Raw genomic sequence first — 13,621 nt, forward strand, 5'->3', positions numbered from 1 at the left:
TCTCTGCAGGTGCTTGTGGTCCATAGCAGTAGTGCTGCCGTACCAGACAGTGATGCAGCTGTAGAAGTTGCAAAGGATCCAGTGTTGTCAATACATTACATTTACATAAAAACTTGTTAAACGAATCTGTTCAGAAATGTTATCAGTCCAGCATGAAACTTTTTCTTTTAAAGGATGCAGCTGGTGAGCTATAGATCCTGACAAATAAACAGGCCGGGTGCCTTCTCACTTCCTCTTGTGCTTGTTTGAGCTGCGCTCCTGACTCCACTCAGCCTAACAAATTCGACATGGTTAACCAGCGATACTGTATAAACCCTCAGATGCTGCGTGAACATGGATTTGTTTTCAGTAATAGTTCCAGGTGCATGAACCGCTGCTGGCCATTATGGCGAGGCATCTAACAGTGAGTTATTAGCTGTTAGCCTCAGGAGCTCGATAGTTAACATGTACCGGCTGTGGATAGGAGTCTGTGGGCGAAGCTTAAACAGTTGCTGCTTTGCAAGTTAATGCTCCTTTAGCGGATGTGTGGATAAACAGCTCTGACAGGGTTTTTACTTGTGGATTGTACGGTAGAGCAGAGGTGGTGTCACTTTGATTAATATATTTCACCCTCAACACATCTCTCGGTCCAACATGGACAGAGGACAAGCCACTCCATCAACACCAAAACCATATTGTCCGATCCACTACATCTCACTTATTGGTCTCTTTAAGTACTCATAAAATGCTCCCAGTCCTTACAAGCTAAGAACCATGGAACTCGGAGTCAGTGAGCCCTGAAAAGGCTGATGGGGGACAAAAGTGGAGGTCTACAGCCCAGAGCGATGAGCTGGACCAGGGTCTGGATTCACACATTACAGTGAGGACACCACATTCACTGGTGCTACTGGTCTCTGCACGGGGTTGGTGGGGAACGACAGAGGAAGTTACTGGCTGCATCCTTTAAAATAAATCCAGTGTTTCCTCACTTCACTGAGGTGAAGTCTACAAATGACTGGCTGCCAGGCACAAGTGATGATGCTGCAAAAAGGTTTCGCTTAATGAGCTGATGTCATGTGATGTTACATCTCTTGGCTGTCTGACCAATCCCCTGTCAGGTCACCCTCCACTGTGATAGTGACAACTGAGCTGTGTGTTTCAGTGTTTGATGATGGAGATGAGAAGACTCTTCGTCGTACATCCCTGTGTCTGAAGGGAGAGCGGCATTTTGCAGAGAGTGAGGTGAGTCTTCTGAGGCCTATATTCTTCTGCCACAGAGTCTCAGCTGTAAAAACATCTGAAGCTGTCTCAGTCTGAGTCCTTAGAGATGTTAAAATATCTTAATAAAATGCCTAAGATGTGTTGTCGTCACTTCTCTACCCCCTCCCCTCAGACGCTGGACCAGCTGCCGTTGACAAACCCAGAGCATTTTGGCACTCCAGTCATCGGCAAGAAGTCAAACCGTGGCGGCCGGCGTTCATCCCAGGCCGTGTGAGTTTTTTTTTTTTTTTTTTTTAATGGTTATATTTGTTAGCAACAGTCTTGCTGAGTTTACACATGCTTGTTTATGTCATAATAAACAGATCCACTCAGTTTTCCAAGTGGTGAGAGTTAAATTGCAAACTTACTGTAACTGGGAATATTGATGCTCTACTCCTGTCTCTGTCTGTGACTGCCCACCTGTCTGTGTCTCAGTGCTGATGAAGACAATGATACCTCGTCCAGTGAGGATGAAGAGGATGACAGGGGGCGGCTCAACGATGAGTTGCTGGGGAAAGTCTGCAGCATTGAGAGCGAGAATGAACACGACAGCTGGTACCTGGCTCTGGTAAACAAGCACACCTCTGTCTCTTTGTCACCTGACCACTAGGGGTGTAAGTCACCAATATCATCACCATACAAACCTATCAGGGCTGGCAGCGGCTCAGGAGGTAGAGCGGTCATCTCCTAATCAGAATATTGGCAGTTTGATTCCTGGTCTCCCCAGTCCAAGTGTTTTTGGGTAAGACACTGAACTTGGAGTTCAGTGATGGCGACCTGGACATTGCCTCCATCACTGAGAAATTTCCCCATGCGGGTCAACCCTAACCCTGACCGGAGGTCGGAGTCGGTGTGGACTGAACGGAGCAAACACATTTCACTTTTAGAGTGAGTTCCCAGTCCCAGAATGCCAGCTGCACCGCCTGGCATGTGTTGTCCGGTTTGAAAAGAACAGAGCTTCACCAGAATGTACATATGTGGCTGGCTGTCAAAATAAAAGCGCACAAAACATCGGTTTACATTTTGCATCGATGCTATCAGATCGTGGGGTGTTTGATCAATTGATAGATGGATTGTTACACCCCTAGTGACCACACACGCCGCCTGTCTGTCACATGACCTCACTCTGACTGCAGGTATGTGTTTGTCCTGCAGGTGGTATCTCCGACCTGTAATGATGAGCTGATGGTGAAGAAGGATCAGTGTCTGGTCAGATCATTCAGCGACTCCAAGTTGTGAGTTAATCCTAATATAAAAAAAAAAAGATCTGTGATCAGGAACTTTGATCAGAATCAGATCGGCTCCATCTCACCTTCTTCCTCTCGTTTTATCCTGCAGCTACACGGTGGCGAGGAGACATGTCCACCCTATCAGCCCCATCAGCATCACCAAGTCTGAGTTCTCCAGCCGGAGAGGTGAGGCACTACAACTTCCACAATGCACCAGGACAGCAGTGACCTGCAGCCAGAGCTCATTGCTGACTCCTCTGCTTTTTTTTAAGTGTCTGTTATAACTTGCAATCACCTACTGCTTCTGTTCTCTTCTTCTTTCTTTGCTTCTCTGTCCTCCTCTGCCTCCTCTTTCTCCTTTTCATTCTGTTCCTCCTCCTCTCTTCACCTCATTTCCCCCTTGCTCGTCTTTCTTTTTCTTCTCACTCCTCCTCCTCTTTGTGCTCTTTCTCTGTTCCCTTGTAACTTCTCTTGTCCTCCGTGTTCCTCTCTTCTACTTCCTCACCCTGCTCTTCCTCTTCCTACAGGTTTTGAAGCAGCCAAGATGTTCCTGAAGAGCCGAGAGGTCCCAGATGTATGGAAGATGGACATGAGTCAGATCCTGGACTCATCCTCCAGCGACGATGAAGATGATGATGAGGAGAAGGAGAGTGATCAGGAGGATGAGGATGAAGACGAGAAGAAAAAGAAGAAGCTTATAAAGGATGAGGTGAGAGTTTGAGGGGCCAAGTGGGAAAGGAGGTCCAGCTGGGAGGTCAGATCCTAACGTACATGTGCTTGTGTGCAGCCCGATGAAGAGCCAGACCCAGAGGAGAAGGACTACTTCCTGCAGCAGCTCTACAAGTTCATGGAGGACAGAGGTGAGACACACCAGGACCTGGGTTACATTTACAATTAGTAGTTGTTGTAAATAATGTTTACAGCTTGAAAGGACTAGTTTGCGTGTAAATGAAAGAACTCTCCCCACCAGAACAGGATGTGGAGCCTCAGCATAGCGATGGTCCGTTCTCGCACCGTCTACATTTTAGCTGTTTTTGTGTGAAATCCATCTGTGGCCACACTGACAGTCCCCAGATGGTGAAGCAGCTTAACAGTCTAATTGTTTCTTCTTCGCCCTCTTTTCATTAACAAACAACCAAACCGCATCTGTAGGAGTGAGACCCAGCCGTCATCATATATTGGCTTGATGACAGCTGTTGTGTGTGAGATCACATATATCATGTAAAAGATCGATCACAGACCAGAAAGTTGTCAACTTTGCTGTCAGACCTGCGTTCAGTGGCGTTCTGCTGTTGACAGTTGTTCTCGTGTACACATTCTTCTCTTCCTGTCTTCAGACACTGAACCAGGATCAAACTCTTGTTTCATCTCGGAAGCATGGTAGAGCAGTTGTTCCCAAACTGCTGCTGCTGAGGAAATCATTGACAAAATCAGCCACATTATAATACATGGCATCATTGGTCTCATTTCTCTATGTGCACAGTGAAACACTGCACTTGAACACAGACACCCTCTGGACACTGGTTTAATAAAGATCCGTTGTGGAGTTGGTGAACATGTTTCCAGTCTGGTGCCTGAAACTGCACATTGAACTAGCTGGATGTGGACCTACACTAAGACTGTTTGTTTGTCTCTGTCCATCAGGGACCCCTATCAACAAGCCTCCAGTGTTGGGTTATAAAGACCTGAACCTGTTCAAGCTCTTCAGACTGGTCTATCACCTGGGAGGCTGCCACAAGGCAAGTACATCTGTCTGTCTTTAGTGCATGCTAGCATCACCGACATGAATGTTGACGTGACCACAGAACAAAAAGGACCACAGCAGTGTATTTCAGCCCAGTGGGTCATGCGACCTGCTGTAGGCCAGCTGTGATGATGAAGTCCTGTGACATCACCTCCTCTTGGCTGTCTGACCGGAGCCTGATGAGCGTCACTGTTCAGTCACCTGATGAGAGACAGATGTGACTTCAGCTTTGACTTCTTCTGTGTGTTTCAGATCGAGTCCGGGACCGTGTGGAAGCAGGTCTACATGGATTTGGGGATCCCTGTCCTGAACTCTGCTGCATCGTACAACGTTAAAACGGCCTACAAGAAGTAAGTCAACATCTGCTTTTTAAAATGAATCTATTTTTACTCCACTTATGACTGGATTTGTTTCAGAATCAGAGTCAGCCCCTAGTTTGCTGACAGGGCCATCTGTGTCCTCAGGTACCTGTACGGGTTTGAGGAGTACTGCCGCTCTGCCTCCATCACCTTCAGGACCATCCATCACAACAACCCCCGCCCTCCTACCACATCAGCCAGTCAGAAGACAGCAGGGGTGGAGCTTAACGAGTCCTCCACATCACAGCTGAAGGTGGAGCCTGTTGATGACAAGGGGGAGGAGGCAGAGTCAGAGAGCGAGAAGGAGGAGGTGAAGGAGCCACAGTTGTCCCCAAGGGTGAGACACTGAAAACTCCCGAAGCCACTGAAGAACCAGATTTGCACTGAAACTGCTGTAATCCATTCAGTGTCAGAACAGGTGACCTTTGATGAGGCATCTCACAGTCGCACCTGGTCACACACCCACCGTCTGCGTCTCTCTGGCCAAGACAGTTTGTCTGTAGACGGTTTACAGATCAGCAAACCTGTGCAGACGGCGTGTAAAGCTGCGCTCACATCACGGGCCTTAATGCCCGATTTAGTGGGACGTTAGTCTTCAACCTGAGACTGAACATTTGTCCTGTGTGTTTTCAGGGGAGGAGGAGGTGTGTGGGGGGTCAGGTGAAGCCCGAGAGAAGAGGAGGAGGAGGAGAGAACAGTGAAGAGCAGCGGGAAGTGAGGAGACGCAGCAACAGAAGAATGGATGACTCAGAGAAAGGCTCGGAGGAAGAGGAGGAGGACGATGATGATGAAGATGAGGAGGAGGAGGGGGAGAGGAGGAGAGGGGACCGGTGAGACCGAGATGAACACACTAACAGCATTAGTTAAAACAAATGCAAATGTGATGGATGATGTACAGAAAGTCTGACCTACTGCATTACTTTTCATATTTTATTGGTTATATATAACCGATTAGAGACAAACGGCTGTGTAGGACGACAGGAAGCCCTTCAGATATGTACAACATGATCTGATATTTCAGTGAATGAGCAGAAACAAGTAGTGGAGGAAAATAAGGACTTAAAAATACAAATGCCACAAATTATAGTACTGTTAGCAGTTCAAATCCTGCATTCAGAATGTAAGAGTAAAACTACGCAAGTATCACCTAAAAGTACCTCGTATGTAGAGCGGTCTCCCTGAGTGTATAGATCAGATTAATCAGTCTTCAGACAGATTTTTTAAATTTATATAACTGTATAAAAAAGCTGAAACCACTGATCCAGACCTCAGCTTTTTTAAGAGTATACATTTTAGAGTATAACAATTGAATTAAGCTTTTAAAATGTCCTCTGGCCTATTTTGACATAACCAGCTGTCAGACAAATATGTGCAGTTGTAGAATAAAGTAGAAAAAGAGGGACCAGTACCTCAAACCTGTACCTGCTCTACAGTACTTAAGTAGCTACACATATTTACCACAGACTAGATACAGGTTATTGGGGGACGGAGCCTGAAAGACGCATCAAAGTTACCATTAAAGACTGATATTTTGACACTCAGCGCCCACTGTTACTGTGTGTGTGTGTGTCAGGAGTGAGGACGAGGAGGATGGAGATTCTGTGACAGGGACAAAGGTCAGGGTGAAGTATGGCAAAGGAAAGACCCAGAAGATCTATGAGGCTCACATCAAGAAGACAGACATAGACAATGGAGAGCAGTTCTACCTGGTCCACTACTACGGCTGGAACGTCAGGTCAGTGGCACCAGCACTCGGACGCTTCACATTCACGTGTCCCAGAGAGGGTTGCAGCGGTATACCCATTCCACAGTATGAAAGTTGATGGCTAACTTACCATGCACATTCGTCCATTTCATAATGATAATAAAAATCATCACTTTATTTATCCCGCAATGGGGACATTTACACACACTGATGGCGGCGCTGTCCCTGCAAGGCACTGCTCTGGCCATCAGGGGCAACTTGAGGTTCAGTGTCTTGCCCAAGGACACTTCACCATGTGGACTGGGGAGAACAGGAATTGAACCTCCTGAGCCACGGCCCCCTGGTGTTGAAGGAACAAACACAATGCATGTGCACCTCTTTTCCTCCCCATCTGTCCTTTCTCCTGATGTTTCATTGTTACAGCACCGCTAGCAGCAACGCTCAGACTTCTGCTCATACTTCTGTTGCGCTACCATTCTTCACACGACACACAATGCAACAATGCATGCAGTCAGTCCTAACCTAAGAAAGTCACTGAATTGGTTTGACTCCTTGTCCTCATAGTAGGGCCAAAGACCTGTCCCTCTGAGAATATATGTCCAGTTAGGAGACGTTTCTTTCTCTGAGATGTTTGCTAAACATACAGCCAGGAGTTGTTGGAGGTAGAATATGTCCTGACAGGTATGTCTGCTCCACAGGTACGATGAGTGGGTGAAGGCCGACAGGATCATCTGGCCCGTGGAGAAAGGAATGAAGAAGCGACAGAGGAGGAAAGGGAAGGTGAGGCATCATGCAAGATTTTTCTATTTGTTTATAAGTCTAAATGGTTTGGCCCCCCTTTATCTTACAGAATTGCTGCATTCCTATAGCCCCTCTCGGTGCCTCAGATCAGCTGATCAGCTGCTCTTGGAGACACCGAGGGCTAGGCGGAGACTTAGGGGGGGCAGAGCCTTCTCTGTGGGGGCTCCTAAGTTGTGGAATGCATTGCCCCTGTACATTAGGCAGGCCCCCTCGTTGTCCCCCTTTAAAACTTATTTGAAGACTCATCTGTACCGTTTGGCGTTCGAACCAGTATGAGACTCTGTCTTGTTGAGCCTTTGTTTTATGATGGGTGGTTGTTTTAAGTGTGATGTTGTTTTATTGTTGCTTGTTTATTTTGTTTTAATGGGTTTTGTGGATATTGTGTTAAGCACTTTGGTCAGCTCTGGCTGTGTTAAATGTGCTATATAAATAAAGTTGATGATGATGAACCGTTTCCTGTGAGTTCAGCCTGGCCATGTGACCTGATGAAGGCCAGGGGTGATGATGCTGAGTAAGGTTTCGCATGCTGGACTGAAGTCCTGTGATGTTGCTTCCTCTTGGCTGTCTGACCTGAGCCTGATGAGCTTTACTGTCCGATCAGGAGCGGTAAGAGAGTGGGTAGGCGGGGTTAGCACAGGGTTTGATCAGCAGGTGACCTGAAAGGTGTAAAAACCAATCAGCAGGAGCAGCCTAGGAGTCTGAGGCTGTCAGACATTTGTTTTATTCTGGAAAATCAGCTTGCGGAGAGAAAATCCATCACTGTTACCAACATGGCTGCTCTTGGTGTTGTGTGGAGATGTAGTTAGCAATAGAAGCTACTGCGTGAAAACGTGTGCTCACTGTGGTTTGTTCGTCAGCAGAACAAAGACAGGGATGAGGTGGAGAAAGATGAAGAGAAGCCGGCAGTGATGGTGGTGGCAAAGCCGACAGGGGCGAGGCGTGGACGTCCTCAGATCAGAACCACTCCGTCCAGCTCAGCAGGACGCAGCGTGTCCAAAACGCCGAGTAACGAGGGACAACCCAATGGCAAGAGCAGCAGGATGGCGGCGGCGTCCAACATGGCCAATGGAGACAGTAAGACACATTACAGCTAAAGAAATAGATCAGTCACCAGTCTGACGGGTGACTCCAGTTTTAATATTTCAGTTTGGTGTTTAAACTGCGGACCTTATTTTTCAGTTTGACTGAAAGTGAAGGCACCTGTGTGACTTTTAGATCTCAGAGGCGAAGCAACAGAGTGTGTCACACCTTTTTTTTTTTTTATAAAATAATAGGCTACCTCTGTGCTGTTTGTCTGACGTGTCCCTTCTGCACTGGCTCTCCCACAACAGCAAAGTGTTTCTCTCCTACATCTCTCTCTTCCTGGCCCCCCTTGCTGCTTCAGCAGCGCTGGTTGGGACCCAAAAATATTCAAAACAAATCAAGTGGATCGTTAATCGCGCTGATCGGACTGATCAGCTTTCCCACATTGTGTTTTTTGATATTCAATGGACTGAGGGGTCAAACATTCAGCGTCAGATTTTGAGTCAGCATTAACTTTATCCACTTGCAGAGCGCTCCCTATACATCCATGGTGCTGACCTTGGCAACAGCTACGTTAGCCTAGCTAGCCTTACTAGCTTGCTATTAACTTCTGGAAGAGTTGGACCTCCACGACTGACAGCGTTGTGTTGAAAAAACCGACACGGAGAGGAAGAGCATACACAGACAGTCTGGTGTCATGGTCATCATGTGTTTGTGTGTGTGAGAGAGAAACAGAGTGGTGCACGGAGGGGCTATGCACGGCACTGCACTAAAATAAGATTTAACCTAGTTTAAATCAGTATGTTAATGTTGATATTGTGGCAGCACACCTCAAATAAGTCAGTGGGTTGCTTTGCAGTTGGATCCAGTTAATGCTAGTTCATAAACTGTGACGCTGAGTGTTTGCCACCTCAGTCCAGGGAATATCAAAAAATATGTGGGAAAGCTGATCAGTGTGATTAGTGATCCATTTGATTTTTCAAATATTTACTGGCTTTAATCTTTGCCGCTGAAGCAGCATGTTGTCCTCTCTGCAGACACTCCTCGCAGGAGAACCAGGAGAACCTCAGGCATGTACGACTCTGACATAGCGTCCAATGGTGAGAGCGACGGCAGCACTGCTGCTCATGTTTCTGTTAGTGATCCACTTCCATCGTCAGGAACTTAGCAGTTCACTTCTCTCTCTCCCTGCAGAGGATTCTGGGAACTCTTCAGAAGAAAGCGAATCAGAAGACCCGCCTGATCAAAAGCCTTCTCCATGGCAAGGGAGGACTGAAGCCTCACCCTGCCAGGAGGAGGAGCCAGAGGAGGTGAAAGAGGAGGTGGCGAGTGAGGGCACTAATATCACAACACCTACTAACAACACTGTTGTTGCTATGTCAACAGCAGGTCAGCTGCCTGTCGCCAGTGTACCGCCATGTCCTAGCATACCTCTTGACAACACTGATGAAGTTGAGAGCCACTCAGAGAAGGAGGCAGAGCAGGGGGAGGAGCCTGTAGTTGAAGTCGTTACGCTGGCGGTTCAGGTGGACACGGAGGACAGAACGTCTCCGGAGCAAAAGACAACTCCTGTCCAAGAGAAAAACAAGACATCTCCTGGACGAGAAGAGCTCAGAAAGACACCTCCCAGTAGGATGTCTCCCCCCCCTGACAACTTCAACAAGATGTCTCCTGCCACCGCAGACAAACACAAAATGTCTCCTGAGAAGCAGCAGCACATGTCCTCCCATGTACCTGCTGCTGAGGAGGAAGATCGCTCCACTCCTCTGTACCCCCCAAGGGCCAAAGGTCGCAGGGCCAACCTCAGGGAGGCTGGCTCTGAAACTCCTCCCAGAATCCCCTTGCACACTGCCAGCCCCTCTCACACAGCGGCACTGTCATCTGCTCCTCACAGCATCTTGAAGAGACAGGACGAACCCATGGTGGTCCTCTGCTGCCTCCCCACCCAGCACCTCCCTCTCGACTCTCCTGCAGTGGACTCTGACACTGACTCCGCCACCGAGGAAGAGGAGGTGGAGTTATCTGAAGAGAGGAGCGGCATGGTGCTCAAACGTAAGGCAGCAGAACAAAGATCAGCTGACAAGAAGCTCCGCCCCGACAGGAGGCAGGAGGAGGCCGCTTCTCCCCAAACCCCGGCTGCCACACCCAAGATAGCAGCAGGAGCTTCACCCAAAACCCTCTCCTCTCCACACCAGGAGTGGCCCTGTCCGGCAGAGGAGTTGCAGGTGGAGATGTCAGAGGAGCACCTGACAGGTGGAGCCATGAAGGAACCAGAGGTGCGTGCTAGGACACCCCCCCTTGCTCCGGAGGCCCCAGGCCCCTCCCCCTCTGAGGAGTTGGAGCTGCAGATTGGCCCTGAGGCGCTGGTCTGCCATGAGGTGGACCTGGATGACCCAGATGAGAAGGAGAAGCCCCCCTCCTCCTCAGAGCACCTCCTCATGGTGATGAGAGAGCAACAACAAGCCCCACCCCCACTGCCTCACCTCCTCCACACACCCCTCTCCTCCCAGCACACCCCTCACCTCTCCCAGCCTCAGGTCAGGCTTTTCCTTCCGACAACCTCCCCAAGCTCCACCCCTTGCCCTGAGGAGCTCCATTCAGCCAGGAGCACTGTCAGTGACGACGGGGAAGCAGCCAGGGAGGAGCAAGAGGGAGACTCCAGTCCTGGGTTTGATGGCAGCGCTTCCTCCTCCACCTCCCTGCTGTCACTGCAGGAGAGCAAGGACAGAGGTAAGAGTGCACACCTCTACGAGGCGTGAACAGGTAGAAGACTGTATATAAAGGTGGACGACGGCTCACCACTACCTGGCCTTCTTGTTTTTGTGATGCACTTTGCATTCTGTGGAGCTGCAGAATCAGGCTGCCAATAATCTGAGATAAATCGCTATTGATATAATCCGCTTATTACAGACACACTTACCAGAGCAATGAGCACTTACACACATCAGCGTGATGATCTCTACCTAACATGACAGAAGAGACCTCTGGGAAAAGTTTATCCAGTTTTGTACTTTGAGCTTTTTCTTTGGCTAATGTCCTATCTAGTAACACGGAGGAGACTGGGTTTATGACCTATATGCAACCAGCCACCGGGGCGCCATCAGCTTGCGGTTTCACGTTGTCCATTGTTATGCACAGTCTGTGGCAGGGGCTTTCAGACTTTAGGCTCAAATATTCTGATTTCTATTCAAAGTCAAAGGCCCAGAACAATTGGACTCACTGTCTAGTTTATTAGGTACACCTGTTGCAATTGAGTGCAACACTACCAGCTTAACATCTGTGTTTATGAAGCTCAAATTGTTTCAGTTTTTGGTGAAATTGTCATAAATGTGTAAATTCAGTTGTTTATTACTGAGGTCGTAGTTAAAGGTGGTGGTGTACTGGGCTACATTATATTCAGAAGTGTTCTTAATATTCTGACCCTCATGTACTATGTAGCTGAGGAGGACAAAGACAGACACCTCTGAGTATAATGGAGTCCAGTACAACACCACCTTTAACTATGACCTCAGTAATAAACACATAAGGGTCGCCTGTTAGCCATCAGCTAACTCGGTAAGCTGCTAGCCGACCCTTGAGCTCTGTCACTTGTTGACACTAAATGTCATACACTCACCACCTGTCAATGTTGCCATAACAGCGATGTCAGATGGGGAAACGGCTGCGTTTAGCCTTCATCTCAGGCCAGGATCGCTGTGTCAATCGCCAAATGGACTATATTTTACAAAACAATTCATTGCTAAGTATAAAACATTTTTTCAAAGGAGGACACATACACTTCATTTGATTGTATTATTACATTCATGATGTGATGTGTGGGGCGAGTCCGGATTGACTTGCCGTCGGACCGGAGTCTGGACTTTAAGAAGCCTTGGTCTGTGGTAACACCTGAAATTCTCTGACACTGATTCAGAAAACAAACTGCGTGAGCCTTGTCTACACACGCCATCTTGAACCTGATTAAAATGTGTAAAGGAGAAAGCTCAGCTTTTCTAAAATATCTTCAAATTAACGTAATGATCAAAGGCCTCAGATGTAAGTCTGAGAGGACTCCTGGGGTGAGTCCCATTTCCCTTAAATACATCTATGTCTCCCTCAAGTAGTTCCCTGATAGACTAGTGGTTAGGGCGCAGTGCTCTCGCTGCTGCGGCCCGGGTTCGAGTCAGGGTTGTGTCAGGAAGGGCATCCGGTGTAAGAACACGTGCCAAATGTCAACATGCGAATCGTCAGTGTGACATGTGCCCTTCCTCTTAAGGGTCCAATCGCAAACTGATTTCCAACAAAGAATTCGTGGAGGACGCTCTCGTGTGTCCAGACTCATGGCTCCTTTCAGCAGCCTGCTCACTTCTCACAGCAAGAATAAGAGTTTTGGGATGTCCTTCAAGACGGCGGACTGGAACGGCTTCCAGGTCAAGTGAGGACCAGTCAGTTAAGGGAATTGGGATTTACCCCTGGTCTCCTGAACAGATATTCCTCAGCCTGATTGGTTAGTTGTTGTACTGAGTAACCTTTGTGACCTTTGACCCCTCAGGTCAAAAGAGGGTGACGGACTGTAACTCCAGCCCGTTGGCCAAGAAGCAGAAACGCAACCAGAAACGACCAAACACACCTGGGAAGGTGGAAAAGAATGGAGCAGGTGAAGTGTCAGAGCATCACTGGTCACACTCAGTAATGGGTGGGTCTTTGAAATGATTTCAACTTGTCTGTTTTGAGTGGTGAAGCACTTTGGAGTTATCTGATGTCTGTCCACACAAAGCGCATCTGTCCCAGCCTGACATCCTGGAGACAGATGCATATTGATACAAACATTTCATTCTGTTAAGACTGCGCCATGTGTCTCTCCACAGGTCACAGCAGCGACAGTGAGGACCAGTCTCGTCTGACATCTCTGCCCAAGTCTCACAAGCCCCGGTGTCCTGGGCTGTCGTCTCCAACCTCTCACAGTAAAGACAAGCAGAACGTCCCCTCCCCTCAGCGCACATACAAGTGGACCTTCCAGCTCGGTAACCCTCTCACACGCATACATTTAATGTAGCGCTGCAGCGACTAGTCAGAGGGGTTTATTTGTCATGGCAGCGTCTGCTGATCGTCACTGTTTCTGGTTAAAATGACGACCAGCAGGGTCACACCAGCTGTTGCTAACTATCTGACTACTTAACTCCATTAATTAAATTTGACTCGCTCATGATTGAATTATTGTGCGTCAGAGCAGAAATGTGTGAGATAATGGTGATGAGTCAGTCTTACGAACTAAGAAATAACCTCCTCCTCCTCCTCAGATGAGCTGGACAGCATGTCGAGCACAGACAGAATCTCCTTCCTGCAGGACAAGCTGCAGGAGATAAGGAAGTACTACATGACCCTGAAGTCAGAGGTCGCCTCTATCGACAGACGCAGGAAGAGACTAAAAAAGAAGGAGAGAGAAGGTAAGAGCAGCAGCAGACCTGCTGGCGAATCCATCATATAGTGGATTTATGTGACTGGAGCTTCTGCTAATGGGGGTCCAGGCACAAAGAAACAT

At 48.1% G+C, this 13,621-nt stretch overlaps 1 protein-coding gene across 6 annotated transcripts in view; it reads left to right on the top strand.

Moving 5' to 3' along the window:
* The window catches only part of arid4a (AT-rich interactive domain 4A), a 29,433-nt gene that overhangs the window by 13,725 nt on the left and 2,087 nt on the right, over window positions 1-13,621 (top strand). For 3 of the 6 annotated variants that reach the window (XM_020586344.1, XM_020586346.1, XM_020586345.1), the window contains exons 6-25: window positions 1,142-1,221; window positions 1,373-1,470; window positions 1,675-1,807; window positions 2,395-2,474; window positions 2,578-2,654; window positions 2,996-3,177; window positions 3,256-3,328; window positions 4,113-4,207; window positions 4,465-4,562; window positions 4,677-4,908; window positions 5,205-5,401; window positions 6,145-6,306; window positions 6,975-7,056; window positions 7,935-8,151; window positions 9,138-9,200; window positions 9,295-10,830; window positions 12,356-12,514; window positions 12,632-12,775; window positions 12,948-13,103; window positions 13,380-13,526. In XM_020586344.1, the coding sequence (XP_020442000.1) occupies window positions 1,142-1,221; window positions 1,373-1,470; window positions 1,675-1,807; window positions 2,395-2,474; window positions 2,578-2,654; window positions 2,996-3,177; window positions 3,256-3,328; window positions 4,113-4,207; window positions 4,465-4,562; window positions 4,677-4,908; window positions 5,205-5,401; window positions 6,145-6,306; window positions 6,975-7,056; window positions 7,935-8,151; window positions 9,138-9,200; window positions 9,295-10,830; window positions 12,356-12,514; window positions 12,632-12,775; window positions 12,948-13,103; window positions 13,380-13,526 (4,011 nt within the window). The remainder of the gene's footprint in view (window positions 1-1,141; window positions 1,222-1,372; window positions 1,471-1,674; window positions 1,808-2,394; window positions 2,475-2,577; window positions 2,655-2,995; window positions 3,178-3,255; window positions 3,329-4,112; window positions 4,208-4,464; window positions 4,563-4,676; window positions 4,909-5,204; window positions 5,402-6,144; window positions 6,307-6,974; window positions 7,057-7,934; window positions 8,152-9,137; window positions 9,201-9,294; window positions 10,831-12,355; window positions 12,515-12,631; window positions 12,776-12,947; window positions 13,104-13,379; window positions 13,527-13,621) is intronic. The other 3 variants (XM_020586347.1, XM_020586348.1, XM_020586349.1) reach the window with 3 other exon arrangements.

This window comes from Monopterus albus, unplaced genomic scaffold (genome assembly GCF_001952655.1).
Source record: "Monopterus albus unplaced genomic scaffold, M_albus_1.0 scaffold403.1, whole genome shotgun sequence".
Classification (NCBI taxonomy): domain Eukaryota; kingdom Metazoa; phylum Chordata; class Actinopteri; order Synbranchiformes; family Synbranchidae; genus Monopterus; species Monopterus albus.